General features: G+C 38.0%; 2 protein-coding genes across 3 annotated transcripts; one reads left to right on the top strand and one right to left on the bottom strand.

Moving 5' to 3' along the window:
• Positions 1 to 1396: 1396 nt before the first annotated feature.
• LOC126803953 (GDSL esterase/lipase At4g01130) lies at positions 1397 to 3620 on the bottom strand. Of its 2 annotated transcripts, none has more exons than XM_050531694.1 (5): positions 3309 to 3620; positions 2445 to 2669; positions 2187 to 2344; positions 1818 to 2082; positions 1397 to 1689 (listed from the first exon to the last, which is right to left on the bottom strand). In XM_050531694.1, exons 1-5 carry the CDS (start codon positions 3559 to 3561, stop codon positions 1619 to 1621), a joined length of 972 nt encoding a protein of 323 aa, XP_050387651.1. In that variant the 5' UTR covers positions 3562 to 3620; the 3' UTR covers positions 1397 to 1618. The 2 variants fall into 2 exon arrangements, with proteins under 2 accessions (XP_050387651.1, XP_050387650.1); XM_050531693.1 differs by having other exon boundaries at positions 1397 to 1708; positions 3309 to 3606.
• Positions 3621 to 12910: 9290 nt separating this feature from the next.
• On the top strand, positions 12911 to 17857 carry LOC126803949 (common plant regulatory factor 1-like). The gene is made up of 13 exons (XM_050531687.1): positions 12911 to 13095; positions 14281 to 14432; positions 14572 to 14634; positions 14719 to 14814; positions 14918 to 14998; positions 15441 to 15476; positions 15557 to 15717; positions 15940 to 15982; positions 16106 to 16154; positions 16396 to 16637; positions 16740 to 16817; positions 16895 to 17020; positions 17115 to 17857. Exons 2-13 carry the CDS (start codon positions 14370 to 14372, stop codon positions 17343 to 17345), a joined length of 1269 nt encoding a protein of 422 aa, XP_050387644.1. The 5' UTR covers positions 12911 to 13095; positions 14281 to 14369; the 3' UTR covers positions 17346 to 17857.
• Positions 17858 to 17981: the final 124 nt, after the last annotated feature.

A 17981-nucleotide genomic window follows, 5' to 3' on the forward strand; every position in this document is an offset into this window, starting at 1 on the left:
ATATTATTTTCTTGTTAATTTATAATATTAGCCCATGTTGGTTTTCTTTATTAATATGAATTTTTAACATGTCATGGGTGATACAGGAACTTCATAAAATCAGTGAAGTTATTGACAACAAAAGAGTGCTTCTAGTTATAATATTGGAAATAAAACCGAGGAAAGTGGTAATTCTTACACAGTTACACCGCAACTTCGTGGTCAATTTAAAGCGGCCTTGGCCATTACAGCTGATGAAAACATCGGCGGTGACCGCGGTGTCATCTTCAATTCTTCATTTTCTGTGGCTGGCGAGTAGATAGAAAGATATTCAAGGTGTCGGAATGGAAAGTGAGACTTTTAGTGTTGAACCGGCTGCTGGTTTGTTCTTCCGATCCCCTGCTGTTTGTTGAAAAGAAGCCCCTTTGGACATAATCGAGTTTAATATTAAATTAATCTTATTGAGTTAGCTCAATTCTGCTAGCGAACTCAACATATAGTGAATTGGTCGGACGCTGGTCTTCGAAAAATGCCTAATGACGTTGGTAGTGTGACTGGGGAAATTGACAGTTGACCAAACATGCACCAAACGGCGCATCAGCATGATTATGATCGATATGTAATCTTAGTCGAGTTTTCAGTTTATAAATTAATCTCATTAATTACTACTTTAATTTTCCCTTTCTATGTGAAAAAAATTAACATGTACGTAGTTAGGGAAATTTGTAAAGAATGCAAGAAATAACATAAAATAGCCACTATAAAATGCAACAAAAAGTGAGGGAAAATGGATCCTTTGGCAGGGGAGGGAATATCGGTCCAATGGAAGCAAGATCATTGAGATGTTTTTGCTTAGTAATTGCCTTTGTGTTGCAGTTGAGTGGTTCGGGACCAAACACGTACTACTGCAGAGTGTTAGAGTTGGGATCAAGTGTTGGCAGCCTGACTGCACTAACAAATGCAAAGAGGCTTATGGTGCGAAGCCTGTATCGATCTGCTAAATATATGTGAGGATGTTCCCATTATCAACAGAAAGAAAGATTTGTGCTTGTGAGCAGTTGAGCACAAATAGCTCTAACGTTTACGCCGTTGTGTGATGAACAAAGTGTTTACTACTTAATATTAAGTTTCGGTTATATTTTTTTTCCATTTTGTTGCTTCTGAAATTTTTTTGACTTAAGTTCCCATCAGTGTTATCTCTTTTATTCCTTAATAAATTTCTTTGATTTTGTGTCGAAACATACATGCATTCTTTCTCTTGTGGCATGCCTGCATTGAGTTATTCGTTTTGTTTTCTTCTGATCCTGAAATCATAACTATATTGAAGTCCATGACAACATTGAAATACAAGGCCGGCAATTGAAAGATCGACCCCCATAGTAATTAACTAATAATGAATAGAGAGATAGAGAGCCAATAAAGAAACAGAACTAACTTAATAAGAACAATACGTACGATGCTCAACCTATAGGGTGGAGGTCACAAAGTTGCTTAAGTGGAAAGGAAGGATATAAATAAGAGCCATTGAGAATTGCCCAGGTAATAAGCTTGTTTGCAGCTTCAGTGGCATGAATTCCATCCCAGCTTACATAGTTTTGTGGATCATCACAAGCCATTGCAGTCACAGTGCTTCCATTTATCACCTTTGTGTTTCCACAGTAAACCTGACGGTCATAATTGTAGGCACCTCCGCCATGGCCACAACATGATCTGGTCCCATATTTGAGCCCTGATAAACAAGACTTGGTATTGGAACATACATATGACATGCCATTTTGCAGTTAATTTAGTCCGATCGACTATGAGATAGATGAATGCGTGGTTGAGGGTTGACGTACCATGAATTTTCGGGTGTCTAAAGAGCTCTAGCAAAGCAGAAGAGGAATCCACATATATTAGAGAAGCATTTGGCAGAGAAGCTCTAGTTTGCGCAAGCGTCTCCCTTAGCATGTTGTTGTAGTCTTGTACTGCATTGTTGTAAGAAATCGAGCAACCGAAAGTATCCAGTTCGGAACGGGGAAGCCCTTCTAGAAATGAGGGATAACAACCCACTGGTGCTAGATTAAGTACAAGAAATGTACGCCCTCCTAACGCATATAGCTCCTAGAAATTTTGGAAACCAAGCAACATAAGTAAATGTATAACTGCGTTATATATGCTAGTAGCAAGTATGAATATATGTTATATAGTACCGCACAATCGCTCACCTTGATGGTACCAGCAATTTGAGAGACAACTTGAGGAAGATATTTCCTTACTCCACCAACACCAATGGTTCCTAAATTCGAAGTGAAATCGTTTTGGCCAATATAGAACGTGTAGAGTGATCTCCCAAAAATATCCGGGGGAGGAAGTGTTTTAGGTTCTAAGCAACAAAATGCAAGTCATCAATGCTTGTTAAGAAGAAAATAAAAAGAACAGTAGCAATAATCGGACAATAAGCTCTAATATATAATGTACCTCACCTTGTTTTCCTGAGTTGGATTGATGAAACTCTTCAACTTGGGACTTGAACGCCTTCATTTGGTTGAGCTGGATAGCCAGAGAGAATGGACTGATTCCGGTAACAAACAAGGAAGTGTTTGGTAAAAGCACGGTTGATGCCAATGTCGCAAAGTTTACTCCATGTCTGTAATCCGATCCAATCGATTGTAGGTATGGACTTAGGAATGGTAATCCTAGAGCTTGAGCTGCAGTTTTTTTTTATAGCATTCATTTTAAGTTGGTATTTGCTTTCTTTTCTAATTTCCAACCATTCAAAAAAAAAATCATACCTCGTTTCTACCCATACTTGTTTTGGTAAGGTCGTAATAAGGTTTAGGGTTTAGCTTCTACGTTGCATAATAGATCTGGCAGTCGTAGATACACATTGAACATCGCACAGATTTATCGATCGAGATATGCATTGGACATGAACACGATAATTATCGGATGGACATACCTGGCTAGCAGTTTCTTCCTATGTACATATGATTAAAGGGAAAACCAAGGAAGAGAAGCTAAGCTAAGCTAGCTAGATAACATTTCCAAAAAAAAAAGCTAGCTAGATAACATTTCCAAAAAAAAAAAGCTAGCTAGATAAGTACCAGTCCAATTTTTATTTTTATTTTTTTCAACTTGTAGTGTTTGTCATTGGGTATAAAGTAGCCTAATAAAAAAAACCTTACTTAGTAGTAGGACCTCCCATATCCTAGACTTAGACGATTACGATTCAGATTTACTTGATAATTGATAACAGTGAAATAGCATGAACTCAAGTACAGTACTCAACGTTGAAAAATATCGTCTACAGTCTACACCAAGAAAAATACATGAGTACGTATAATTACCTAAGAAATCAACAATGAGCCTCCCGTCGGAAGCTCGACCTGTCGGTTTCTTGAAATAGGTCATGCCGAACGGTCCGGACTGTGCTGGAAATGCTGCCCAAAACCCGCCGGTATCTGAGTTTGAGTCACCGAAGTTGAAGATTGCCTGGAAATCACATTTAGAATCACTTGAACAGCTCAAAGTTGCCACCATCATCATCCATACGAGAAAGAGCTTCTGGAGATTAAGAGCTTTAGTTGAACACCCTCCCATTTTAACGAATAATTCCTCAGTGGGATCTGATACTCGATACTGTGGAAAACACAAGCTTTATATACATGGAAGGAGAACCACATGATTGCAGTAGCTCAGACGCATGAAAATTCAGCATCATATATGTCGGTCACCCATTACATCGACGCCAATAATTGTCATAGATATGAATTACGGTACGACATGCATCAACTCTTGTGCTTTAATTAGAGTATGGCATACACTCGTGCTCGTAATGTTTGATGTAAATCTAAGTTTTAAACCTTGCCATGCCATGTAAACTCTCATCACTAATTACATCGAAACATGATGAGATAGTATTTACGTAGAAACGAAGATAGCTATCCGTGTTGGTTGCTGCTGTGTACATCTTATCAACTAATAATTAAGTAGGGGTAAGATTAGGGCCGCAAGAGTATAAGAAACAATGACTAATGAAATGTAGAATCAAGTCAATCCACTACCACGTCACCCTTTCAAATTTTCACCACAATTTCCCACTACATTTCACAGTGGTAATAACTTTTCACCGTCGAACACATGACTCTGAGCTGGCTACGCAACCATGCAAGTTGAGGGTCCCAGACAAATCCACATGGTAGACGTCATCTGTAGGGGCCGCTTCTCTTCTCTTCCTTAAGTTTCCTGGTCGTCTGATCGGACCAATTAGAGCCGCCGATCTGTCTGTCTTTTACGTCAAGGTGGGACCCAGCTGAGATTCTAGTAAGATATGGTGTGTTTTTATTAGGGACGGACATAAACCGAATTAAACAAGTAAAACCGACCGAATCGAACCGAAAATATGGTTCGAATAACTGAACTGAAGAGATGTAGTTTAAAAATGAAAAAAACCGAACTGAAACCGGTTTGAAAATGATTTACGTGATCAAACTAACCGATTTAAAACCGAACTGACTGAATTTAATTTAATGATTTAAAAAATAATAAATAATGGGTATTAGTATAAAAAAATAACAAAACATAACATAGAAGGTTGTTTAGTGTAGTTGGTAGAGCGCATGGTTGTTATATTATAGGTCAGGAGTTTGAATCTCAACATTGACATTTTAATGTTTTATTGAAAATCTATCAAAATGAGAAAAATATAATCTTTACATAGTTATTAATGAGACGTGCGTGTGATGTACTGATTTGTGACATCATTTTTGGGTATGAATTTGAGTCTCACCTCTTGAAAATTTTAAAAAAATTACGTATGAGGTGTAAACCGAAACCGAACCGAATTTCAGTTAAACCGATTGTTTCAGTTCAGATTAATTTAATTCGATAAATGGTTTGAATTTATAGAAAACCGATTAAAGTGATTCAATTTCGTTTTAGACTAAAAACCGAACAGAACCGATATATGCCAAGCTCTAATTTTTATTAAGGTGGGGAGGAGTGAGGCGTGGAGGGTACACGTGGGAGTGCTGAGCTTTTGGGTGTGCGGCATAATGTGCTGAACACGTCGATTGGTGATTGGATAGGATTAGAGTCAAGAACTGACCTCGTCACGTAGACAATGAGTGCCCTTCGCATCGGAAAAGAGACGAGAAGTATGTGGCAAATCAGGTCTTCTATCATTTGAATCATTTCCCATTTCTGATCACGGTTAACATTCTGACCTGAACAGATAACGACTCAAATGACCAGCCCTATTTTCTGTAAATTCTTATCAGTATAATCGAAAAACCTTAATAAAGTACATTCATTAGCCATAATCCCATGATGGGTTACTACAAAATCCAAATAAGAAACATGTGTCGGCGTGAATTCGGCCGGGAATAACGGCCAGTGATTCCTTCCGTGAATTATGGAATAATTAGTGGTAGTTAGTGGTAGAAATAATGTTAGAATTAGTCTATATAAACAAGTGTAATATGTATATGAATTATTAAGCAAGAACACTAACCTTTCAACTTGGTATCAGAACCTCCGTGCTCTTCTTTATCTGGGTATTTTTTCCCGTCTTTTTTTTCCGGCCGGTTTCACCGCTGCCTCCTTCACTCTGACGCTCCCTCACCGCTGCCTTCCAGCGCTCCCCGACGTTGCCGACCTCCTCTGCTGCTCTCCGACGTCGCCTGAGCCAAGCCCGACCTCCTCTGCTGCTCTCCGACGCAGTTCGACCCGACGTCGTCCTCGCCACTCCTGCTCGCTCTGCTGCTGGTGCTGTTGCTGTCTCTCCCCGCCCCGACGTCGCTCGCCCGCTCCTCAGCTCGCCGCTCCTCAAATCGTCCCCCTCCTCAGCTCACCGTTCCTCAATGGTGAGAAGATCCTCAATTCGTCGCACAAATCAGACCTAAATCAGCCGCTCGATCCGACCCCGTCTCTTTCACCCGGCCCGGCCCAGCCCAGTCACAGTACGGCCCGACCCAGTCCAGCAATAATCAGCAGCCTTTTTTTTTACTGTCAGTGCTCACGCACCGCAATGCAAGTGCACCAGCAACAGATTCTTCTCAATTGCTTGTGGTTCTTTGCTGTCTAATCTCTCTTTTTTTTTTACATTGTTTCTTTTTTAATGGGTTCCGGACGCGAAAAGGGTTCTCAGCAGGAGAGTATTCTTCAGGCACCGACTATCGTGTGTTTTTAACATGTGTTTTTAAGAGCATTTTGTGCGACGTTTTTAACATGTGTTTACCTCAATTTGTACTTTGCTTAGCCCTTATTGTTGTACTATTGAGTCATTGAGTCGTAGTAAGAGTCTTGAGCGGTATTGGATGCATTTTTGTGCTTACATGAGTTAAAACGCATAATTGGTTTAGAGTCCTAGTTTGACTAGGAATCCTTGTTAGGTTTTGAAACTAATTATCTCTTACTTATGATTTTATTTTCTTATTTTCAGATTGGATTGAAGAGATAATTAAAGAAAAAAAGATGGAGCCAAGTCATGCAACAATTAAATAGAAGATGATCATTAAAGGCATAAAACATGGCATGTTTTAGGGAATAAAACATGACATGTTTTAGGGATTAAAGCATGGCATGTTTTAGGGAATAAAACTTTCCATATTTTAGGGATTAAAGCATGGCATGTTTAGAGGAAGAAAGAAGCAATTTCAAACCCTCCATCTTTCCTCTATATATACATGGCTTCACCTCTCAAATAAGATCACTTCTCATTTGCATTCAAGAGCCAAACCTCTACCAAAATACTACCTCAAACATCCTTCACCAAAACAGCAAACCATTCTCCCCCATATACAAATTCCATCTCCACCGAAATCACCATTGAAGACACACCTCCAAGGTTCCTACAACGTGTGATTCTCGCAACTCTTCTCCACGGGTTTGTTCGTTTTTGATTTTTGTACAATACTTTGTCTATGAAGATTGTAGTATGATGTTTGTGTGGGATTATTGTTTTGTATTAAGAATCGAAATTTTCAGATTGTTTTATTGGATTTTTGGTTCTTTGCCAAATTGATGGTTTCCTATAATTAATGAGTTTGTATTTCTATTATTGTGTTCTAATCATCTTTCTCATACTTTTAGATAATTTTCAGATATGTGCATATGAATTTAGTGCTTGGATGTAGTCCCTAAGATTGTGTTTAAGTGCTAGATTCATCAACCATATTGACACAAATTGAATCATGCCCTAAGTAGGTTCGGTTTGTGTTGATTAAAAGTGGTAAAAATTCTGGAAATTTGCATGTGAAACCATGGTGGGTGACGCCACACATGAAACATGTCTCCAACAAAGATTTGGTGCTTAAATGTAATCTTGTTTGATTTCTACTCTAAGTGTTATTGAATTCGATTGCATGCAAATTTAGATTAGGCCCTAAGTCAATCTAAATGTTAATTGAAATCTTGCATGATTAGATGATCCCCTAAGGCTCTAATTGTATTGGTGTCTAAAAAGTATGTAATTGGTCGAATTAGAATGCATGATAGGTTCGAACTTGTAATTATGTGGTGTAATGGTAAATTTGGTTTAAGTTTGTTAAAGAGAAGTCGATCATGTAAATAGTAATTTAAGTTTTATTTTAGTAGTTAATAATCAATCTCAAACCCCCCATTATTTGTTAACACTAAAAGTTTAGAGTTCCCTTCAATTCCCCGGAAAGAACGATCCCTGCTTATGCTATACTAACGATGATGTTTTACAGGGTTTATTATAGACGTTTTAACAAAACGCTCTATCATGTGCTCTTTCAGGATCTTCTCATCGGACGGGTAATTGGTCGGGGGTATTTGAAGGGCCGGTTGTTTCATCTGGATCTGACATACGCAGGGGAAAAACCAGGGGGACAGTCTCGGACCGCTTTACTCTCCACTTCTGACAAGCTAAGTGAAGTTTGGGTATGGCATCGTCGCTTAGGGCATCCATCTTTTAGTGTTATGAAAAAATCCATGCCTACTTTGTTTATTAGTGTGGATGAGTCTTCTTTATGTTGTGAGAGATGTGTTTTAGGCAAGAGTCATCGATCTACTTATTCCCCTAGTACTTCTCCTAAAAAAAATTTCCTTTTGAATTAATTCATTCTGATGTTTGGGGACCCTCTAAAGAGTCTACTGTGTCAGGCATGCAATATTTTGTGTCATTTATTGATGATTGCACACGTCTTTCATGGATTGTTCTTCTTAAAAATAAAGATGAGGTTTTTTCCGCTTTTCGTGCTTTCCATACTTTTGTCCAAACACAATATAATGCCACCATTTGAGTTCTTCGTTCTGATAATGGGGGGGGGAATATGTGAATCATGTCTTTCAGGAGTTCTTTAACACACACCGAATTGTTCATCAAACAACGTGTCCTTACACTCCTTAGTAAAATGGGGATTCTGAAAGAAAAAATCTTCATTTACTTGATATGGCTCGATGTATTCTTTTTAGTGCCTACATGCCTAAATACCTTTGGGGTGATGCTGTCATTACTTCCGCCCACCTCATTAATTGTCTTCCATCTCATTTCCTTCAGGGGAAAGTTCCCTATGAGGTGCTTGCATCTCATGTCTCATTACCCTCTTTTCATAACCTTCCTGCCCGTGTTTTCGGTTGTGTTGTTTTTGTTCATCTTCCACAACATCAGCGTTCTAAGTTGGATGCCCGGGCAGTTAAATGTGTGTTTGTTGGGTACAGCGGACATCAGAAAGGGCACCGGTGATATCATCCCCCTACCCGGAAGTACTATGTCCCTATGGATGTTACCTTTTTTGAGGATATGAGTTATTTTACCTCTTCTGATACTGCTCTTCAGGGGGAGAATTCATACTTTGAAGAGCTGTATCATGGTGAGTGGGAGACAAGTAAGCCAGTCGATATGGTAACAGGTTCGGTTGAGATTACCAATGTGAAAGCTACACAGGCACCACCAGAGGTCGTCACTCGAGAGATTCAGGCACCAGAAGATGATAACACAACTGCCCCTCATGTCTCCCGTACAACTGTTTATACCCCTGACCAATGCTCTCCTGGTGCAGAAGATCACTCATCTGAGGTTAGTCATAGGAGACAATATGTTTTACCAAATAGGTCTACTCGGGGGCAACCAACAAAACAATATGAACCTACCCTTCAGACTAAAGTCAAGTATCATGTGGCAAATTTTATATCTACCAAAAAATTATCTAAGTCATATGAGTCATTTGTGAATCAAATATCTATTGTATCAGTACCTAACAAAGTGCAGGATGCATTGGGAGATCCAAAATGGAGGAAAGCAATGGAGGAAGAGATTGAAGCATTGCAAAAAAACAATACTTGGGAGCTTGTACCTCCACCACTTGGGAAGAAGACTGTAGGATGTCGTTGGGTGTTTACAGTGAAGCATAATCCATATGGGTCAGTAAGCCGGTATAAGGCACGACTAGTAGCAAAGGGGTTCACCCAAACATATGGCATAAACTATGATGAGACGTTTGCACCTGTTGCAAAAATAAACACTATCCGGGTATTGCTCTCTGTCGCTGCTAACTTGAACTGGCCACTTAGGCAGTTTGATGTTAAAAATGCATTCCTTCATGGAGAACTAACAGATGAGGTATACATGGATCTTCCGCCTGGATATGTGGCCGCTTCTCCAACTACCTATGTCTGCAGATTGAGAAAGTCTTTGTATGTTCTTAAACAATCACCTCGTGCTTGGTTTGGAAGATTCTCACAATTCATGAGAAAAATTGGCTACAGAAAGAGTAATTCAGACCACATGTTATTTCTCAAACATCAACAAGAGAAGGTAACAACCTTAATTATATATGTTGATGATATGGTAGTTACTGGAAATGATACTGTTAAGGTGGATAGATTACAGAAACAGTTTGCCAAAGAGTTTGAGATGAAGGATCTAGGTACACTCAAGTACTTCTTAGACATTGAAGTAGCCCGGGGAAATGAAGGTATCTATCTCTGTCAGAGGAAGTACATTCTTGATCTTCTAACAGAGACAGGTATGTTGGACTGCACTCCCATTGATACTCCTATTGAGCAGAACCATCGGTTAGCAGAGTACCCAGATCAAGTCCCTACTGAAAAAACTCGTTATCAGAGGCTAGTTGGACGCTTAATTTATCTATTACATACCAGACCATATGTTGCTTATCCGGTGAGTGTAGTAAGCCAATTCATGCATAATCCCAGTGAGGACCACATGGATACTTTTGTAAGGATTTTGAGGTATTTAAAATCAGCTCCGGGGAGATGAGTAATGTTCTCGAAGCACAATAATATCCTTGAAATTTGTGGCTTCACAGATGCAGACTGGGCTGGAAATATTACAGATCGAAGATCCACATCAGGATATTTTACCTTTGGTGGGGGTAATCTTGTTACATGGAAGAGTAAAAAACAAAATGTAGTAGCACGATCTAGTGCTGAAGCAGAATACAGAGGTATGGCTCAGAGAGTTTGCGAATTGTTATGGCTTAGAAGTTTGTTACAAGATTTGGGTATTAAGCCTGAATGTGCTATGCAGCTGTACTGTGACAACAAGGCAGCCATTGATATCTCTCATAATCCTGTGCAACATGATCGTACAAAACATGTGGAGGTTGATCGTCACTTTATAAAGGAGAAGCTAGACGCAAAAATCATCAGTTTTCTTTTTGTTTCTACAGAAAAGCAACTTGCTGATATGCTCACAAAAGGAGTGTCTAAAAAGGCCTTTTATGATTCACTTAGCAAGTTGGGCATGGTTGATATGTATGCACCAACTTGAGGGGGAGTGTCGGCGTGAATTCGGCCGAGAATCACGGCCCATGATTTCCTCTGTGAATCACGGAGTAATTAGTGGTAGTTAGTGGTAGAAATAGTGTTAGAATTAGTCTATATAAACAAATGTAATCTGTGTATGAATTATTAAGCAAGAACACTGACCTTTCAACTACATGGATGCATGCTTGGTTACGAAATGTGTCATCTGATTACAATCAAAATGGAGAAACCCTAAATAGTTTGCATGGTAATAAATAAGATCTGAATGGATATGTGAAAGTTTCGTCAACAATAATCCAAATTTCAACAGTAAAATTGAAAAAAATGATGACTTCAAAATACTATAAGAAATGTACGATTTAAAACACGCTTGATTAACTTATTTTATGTTTTTTCATTTAGTGTACAAACCAACAATATCATACATTATTGTTAGTGAAAATTTAAACTTAATCCCGCTAGATGATTTTGGACTATATTTGAGACCACGTTATATCGAACACCTATTGTAAGGTGGTCTACAACTCTACATTCCTTAGTTATTACTTTCCATATTGCAAAACGAATTCACTTTTGAGGTTACTTTCAACTAGCCGATTGGATCAAATGGTCTATACGCATGGCACATAATTCTCACTTTGACGTCATGGCCTTTAGAAAAGACTAACAATCTTAGTTAGACTTTCAACATCTTTTATGATCTGAATAATAATTATCCTATATCATAAATATCTAAAACACTTTCATGCGAGGCACAATCCCTCCATTTGGGCCGTCAATTAGTGGCCCGTCGTGGATTCCAAGGGGTCTTATCCCACTTAATTAATCCTAAGAAAAAAGGGCATAAATGCTAATTTATACCCTAAATTTAGTTGAAATTGTCAATTTGCACCTTGAATTTATATTTGAGTCAATTTATCTCCTAAACTTGGTAAAAATTGCCGATTTACACCCTAAACTCGTATTTGAGTCAATTTACCTCATAAACTTGATAAAAATTGCCGATTTGCACCCCATCCGTTAAATTTAACTGTTTCTATCCAATTTTGCGTCACATGTCTTGCATTTAAGGGGTAATATTGTTATTATATATTTATTCATATTGAATAATGAAATAAATTAATAAAATTACTTAAGAGAAACACTTGCTACAATGTTTGTTTTTTCGAAACATGTTATTGATTTATATATTTATTATTTTATATGATATGGTATGTTAAAAGATATTAGAAAAAATATAAATAAATAAATACATTGAAAATTAAAAATAAATGTATGTTCCGAGAGAATTACTATTCTACCATTTTGTGTGTCTTAGCCTTATTATGTTTTCTGTTAGAGATAGATTTTCATCTCTGTAATAGATTACGACTCCGAATCTTACGAGATCGTGGTTATGTAATGCATATATATTGGCCTCATTATCAATCAATAAACGGTTACGTTCTGTTTTATTGCGTCGTTATTATTCTCGTTTTGTTCATCCTCCAAGAATGTGTACATATAAAAATATATTTATACACAACACACTATATTTGAATGGGTGGGTATATTGAATATATAATTCAAAGTAGGGTTAAGTAGGTAGAAAAAAAGATGTAAATAAATAATTTGATTAACAAAATAATCCTCATTTTAAAGAATATTTTTATTTGTTTTTAAGAAAAATATAAATATATAATGACAATACTACCCCTTAAATGCATGACATGTGACGCAAAATTAGATAGAAACAGTTAAATTTAACGGATGAGGTGCAAATCGGCAATTTTTACCAAGTTTAGGAGGTAAATTGACTCAAATACAAGTTCGGGGTATAAATCGGCAATTTTTACTAAGTTTAGGAGGTAAATTGACTCAAATGGAAGTTCGGGGTGCAAATTGACAATTTAAGTCAAATTTAGAGTGTAAATCGACATTTATGCTAAAAAAAAGTTGAAAAAAATCCCAAAGAAAACGGCTACGTCAGCCAGGGTTGGAAGCCGAACCTAGTTGACGCGTAGATCGAGTGAGTGTCCACCACGTGTACGGCCAAGGTGAGAATAGAATAAATAAAATTGGCCAGCGTGATTTTCGAACGGGCCAGCGTAGTAATTATACGGTATCCCGCGTACAACCTCCCCATTATACGACACGTGTTTGGTGACGTGGCTCCTTTCGCCTTGGCGCTCTTCTTTCTCCTTCCTTGTTCTCCCTCCATCATTTCTCACCTCTCTGTTTTCTCTCCGGTGGAAAATGCCGAAGTCTGAAGCTCCATTTCGCCGCCGTTGAAGACGTGTTTCTGAAGCTACTTTGTTTTCGGATTTCGGATACTTAGTTGGGTTAGGTTTTGAATTTTGGTCGTGGCCGAGCTGGAGAATTATAACTTTCGAGTTCCAGGTACGTTATATATGGACATAACTCATAAATATTATTATCATTATTATTGTTTCTTTTGAATTATAGTTTAGTGTCTGTTTGGCTGCTGATAAAAATGTAGGGATGAAAGAATTAAATTCAGCTTGTTGAAGCAGCTTCATAGCTCGCAAGTTTGTTTAATCTTGGCAACCAAACATGATTAGAGTTTGTAGCCGAACTTGATCTTGGTGATTTTAATTTGTTTATGGTTAAATGTAAGATGAAAGATCGAATTGCCAGAAATAGAAAAGTTTTTTTGTTTTTGTTTCTAAAGATAAGAATTAGTGTAAGATTAGAGGTAAACGAATCTAGTTAGAAAAGAGTTCACAGCTATTTAGTGAATTTGTTTGAAAGATGTTGGTTGAGGTTTTGGGTTAGGGGTACTTGTGTGATTTAGATCTGTAGAATTATGAGTTGGTGATCCCATCCATTGTTAGATGACAAGTTCACGTGTGGTTGCGGAAATACGTTCATACCCTTTTAGTTCTTAATTTGAGACTTTTAATTAAACTAGATCTGTTTGATTTTGAAGGTTTTGGTTGGTGGTGAAAGAGATCTGTGAACATATATGATCCAATTTGGAAGATTAGCAAGAGAAAGAAAGAAAACTATTGATGTAGTTGTAGACTATAGGTTAAACTGGATGATCATTCCTATAAACTGAGTCTATAAGTTCAACTGTGGAGGACTTCAATAGTTATGAGATAACTCTTACCAACATAAAAAAAAAATCTGGGTTTTGGGTAGGATTGTAGGAACTTATCATTTCCATTGTTCCCAGTATTTGTTTGTTTTAAATCTCAGTAAAGTTTTAAACTTTCGAAAGAGAATCTTTTCTTTTCGCTACTGTAAAGTGTCCCCAATACGTTTTTTACATGAGAGTTTAAAGTAAAACTGTTTCCTGATACTGATTACTTCAAAGTACTATACTTTGTCGAAGCAGCAGGTGCTCAACTCTTTTTATAGCCTGGTTTCTATCACCTGATTAACATCAGTCATTCACTCTTTGTTTCGAACATCTACCACACTAATAGGTATTGGTAATGACACTGTGATGTTTAATATTCCTGGCTGGACGGATAATTTCCTCTCCAATTTTCTGTTATTTATCAGCCTTGCAACATTTCATGTTATCAATTACTGCCTGAGAGACTACTCTTGATGCAGACTGGAGTCTACAGCCAATGTTAATGAACAAGGGAGTGATTCTGTAATCAAGGAAGGTCAAAACAATAGTGTGATTAGTGTCTTTACCCATGGGTGACGATGATGATGTGAAATCTGTGAAAACTGAAAAATCATCTTCACCTCTGACCGCGGTAAGCTCAAACATATAATGTCTTGATACTTTGAGAAGTACTGAGGCCAAAGATAAATTTGTAGATATGTATGTCATGTCATTCTTGGTGATTTACTATAGTAGTTTGTGTGCATGTTTCCTATTTTTTGCATTGGCAGGAGCCAAAAAACCATACCAATCAGACGAATGTTCACGTCTATCCTGATTGGGCAGCCATGCAGGTTACCTATGATTTCCAGTTTTTCTCAAACTTTTGTGGATATACATTGTTTCTTTTCATATAATCTGATGCAAGTTAATGTTAGGCATACTATGGTCCTAGAGTTCCTATGCTCCCATTTTACAACTCACGAGCAGATTCTGGCCATGCTCCCCACCCATATATGTGGGGACCGCCACAGGTATTGCCTCAAACTCAATGCAGTTAAAGGCATCCAAATTATATGCAATTTTTTCGTGCATTGTGGAGTGATTTTAGTTAACTGTACCTATTGATTCTTTCAGACAATGATGTCGCCCTATGGGGCACCTTATGCAGCAATATATCCTCACGGAAGTGTTTATGCACATTCAGCAGTTCCTTTTGTAAGTTCAAATTCTTATAACTTTTAAGTGAAGATCCGATGATTTCAATGAGCACACGATTCCTTTGCCATGGGGATTATTAATTAGATATTTTGGACTGCCTGTGTCATGAATTTGAGTTGACACAAATTTAAGCTGATCTACATTGAGACTGGAGCCTAGACTATATTTGCATCTCGCTTGTTTTAGGGGTGGAAATGTTAATGTAATATCATGTGTGCTTGGTGGCCGTCTTTGATCGTTACCTCATGCTTAAGCAAGCAGAATTAATGAACTTTCTTATTTTCTTTATGCTCAATTGTAGTCTGAATCAATTCTTCATATCCTTCCTTATTTTCTACTGTGTCTTCCTACCCCTCCGGCCTCCACAGCTCCCCTGTGTAGGATTCAGATTGTTACAGAACTCGACATAAAACTGACATACTGATTATGGCTGTTATAGGGTTCAAATGGTCAAGGGGTTCCACTATCATCTGCTGTAAGTTTCAGCGTTCAAATTATTCTAGTTGGATGTTCCATTTTTCATATAAGTTAAGCTTACTTTGTCAAATAACGCAGGCTGCAAATTCTTCAAGTGTGGAAGCACCTACAAAGTCATCCGGTAATAATGATCGTGGGTTGGTGAAAAAATCAAAGGGATTTGATGCACTTGAAATGTCAATAGGCAATGGTATTGCTGAGAATGCTGAAGGTGGAGCTAATCAGTCCATCCCCAAGAGGTTTGTAAACCACTTTTTTATCTTTCTTTCTTCTTTTGCTTGATTTCTTTTAGATGGGCTATTCCTCCCAAAATCCTAGTCAATCACTCTGGAAGCCTTTTTTTTTTTGACTAAAATTCGCCTTTTGCTCGTGTATATTCCCATAATCATCCACTACAGTGAAATTTTGTCTAATAAGTTTATTGTTAGCTAATTTTGTGAATACCATGACCACTTCTACAGTTCTGCAACTGAAGGCTCTAGTAGTGATGGGAATACATCTGGGGTGAGTGTAGTAATATCTAATTTTGGCCAGTACAATATCCGTATTAATGAATTCTTAACATATATATAATGATGGTTAGTTATAGTGAACCTAAATTGCAATATCTTCAAATTTTATGTGCAGGCAAGTCAACCTAGACAAAAAAGAACTCGTGAGGGAACACCCAGTACTGGTATGCCTCTATTTTCAGCAACTGTTTCAATTTGCTGAACGGTATATCTGAGCTGCAAGCTTGCAATCACTCTTTTAGTATCTGTTGGCTACAATATTTTTTGTTTGTAACAGCTATATCTCATCAGACTTTATAGTTGTCTTTGACTGATTTTATATGCTTCCAACAAACACTGCTTGTTGGGAAAATTAAATAGATCTTCCTAGAATTTGCTGTTGACTAAAAGTGTGTTGCTCAGTAGCTGGAGATCAGAAACCACAAATGCATTCCAGTCTGGCTTCTGTTAAGGATAATGCAGCTTCTGGTAAGGCATTGGGTACAACTGTTGCTGTTGTTGGTGTCCCAGCAAAATTGGTTGGACCAACAGTTTCTCCTGGCGTGACCACTGTTTTGGAACTCAAGAATTCGTCCAACGTGAACTTAAATGGTGCTACTAGTGTTCAACAAGCTGGTGCAGTTTTGCCTCAGGAGACCTGGTTACAGGTATGGTCAAACATATGTACCATGTTGTAGTTGCGACTTTATTTCTTAGGTATTTTTTGGCATTGGGCTTCATGAAGCGTAGTCATGAATTATGTTTCACAGAATGACAGAGAGCTCAAACGGGAGAGGAGGAAACAATCTAATCGGGAATCTGCTAGAAGATCCAGGTTGAGGAAGCAGGTATGCAAGTTGTGAACCTCGTAGAAATGGTCATTAGTTTTATAAATGATGCTAATGCTTTAGATTCTTCTTTCCAGGCTGAGACTGATGAACTTGCACAAAAAGTTGACGCCTTAAATGCTGATAATGTGTCTCTCAAGTCTGAAATAAATCGATTGACAGAAAATTCTGATAGATTGAGGGTTGAAAATGCGTTACTAATGGTAATCAAGATGCTATATTGGACTAGCTTTACCTTCACATACTGTTGAAATTTCCATGTCTTGTGCTGATCTAATTTCTGTTGCAACATATCAGGAGAAACTGAAAAAGGCACGAGTAGGACAAATGGAAGAGATTATCATGAATATCAATGATAACAGGGTTGAAACTATTAATACAGAAAACCTGCTGTCAAGAGTCAACAACTCCGGTGGATTAGCAAGAGATGTTGAGGAAGAGGGTAGCATGTACGAGAAAAAGGCTGGCGGGAAGCTGCATCAGCTCCGGGATGCAAGTCCGCGGGCTGATGCCATTGCTGCTAGCTAATTGTTGGACCGGTAAAGTGCAGTCCTCTTAATCTATGTAGTTTTGGCATATTAAAAGACCAAAATTACTGCTAACAAAAGCAGGGAGTGTGACCCTTGAACATGATATAAGGGTGCAGCAGAAAGCTAAGGCTCTAATCTTTACTTCGTGGTTGGTTATTTCATGACTGGTGCCTATATAGGTGTGTATTTCTAAACAGGACGATCTACAATTCAGAGGTGCTGGGATGGCCGCTGAATGTGATGTCCATTGAAGAGTGCTAGAGATTTGTTAAGAGTAGAAAAAACCTTATTGTATGAGTGTATGGGTGTTCTGTAAATTCTCGACCCTTTTGCACAAAATGTGGTGACAATGGAATGTGCTGTATGTTGTATTGTGATAGTTATTGCTTTTATCCTTTACCTCGTGGTGCTAGAGCACCGGTCTGTTCTAGAGCTTACACGAGTAGAATCTTTCAGGTTCTGCTTAGAGAGTGATAGTTAAAATTTTGAATCACGGTTGTGATTCATGGAGTTTCAAAGCATGTTAAGATGGAACTGAATGATCTCATTTTTCCTTTTTCATATTGAGAGACAGTTCCTGAAATCTAAACCTATTTTCCTTAAGCCGGTTTCAGCAATCTGCTGAGTAATTGAA

Source organism: Argentina anserina, chromosome 7, assembly GCF_933775445.1.
Source record: "Argentina anserina chromosome 7, drPotAnse1.1, whole genome shotgun sequence".
Taxonomy (NCBI): domain Eukaryota; kingdom Viridiplantae; phylum Streptophyta; class Magnoliopsida; order Rosales; family Rosaceae; genus Argentina; species Argentina anserina.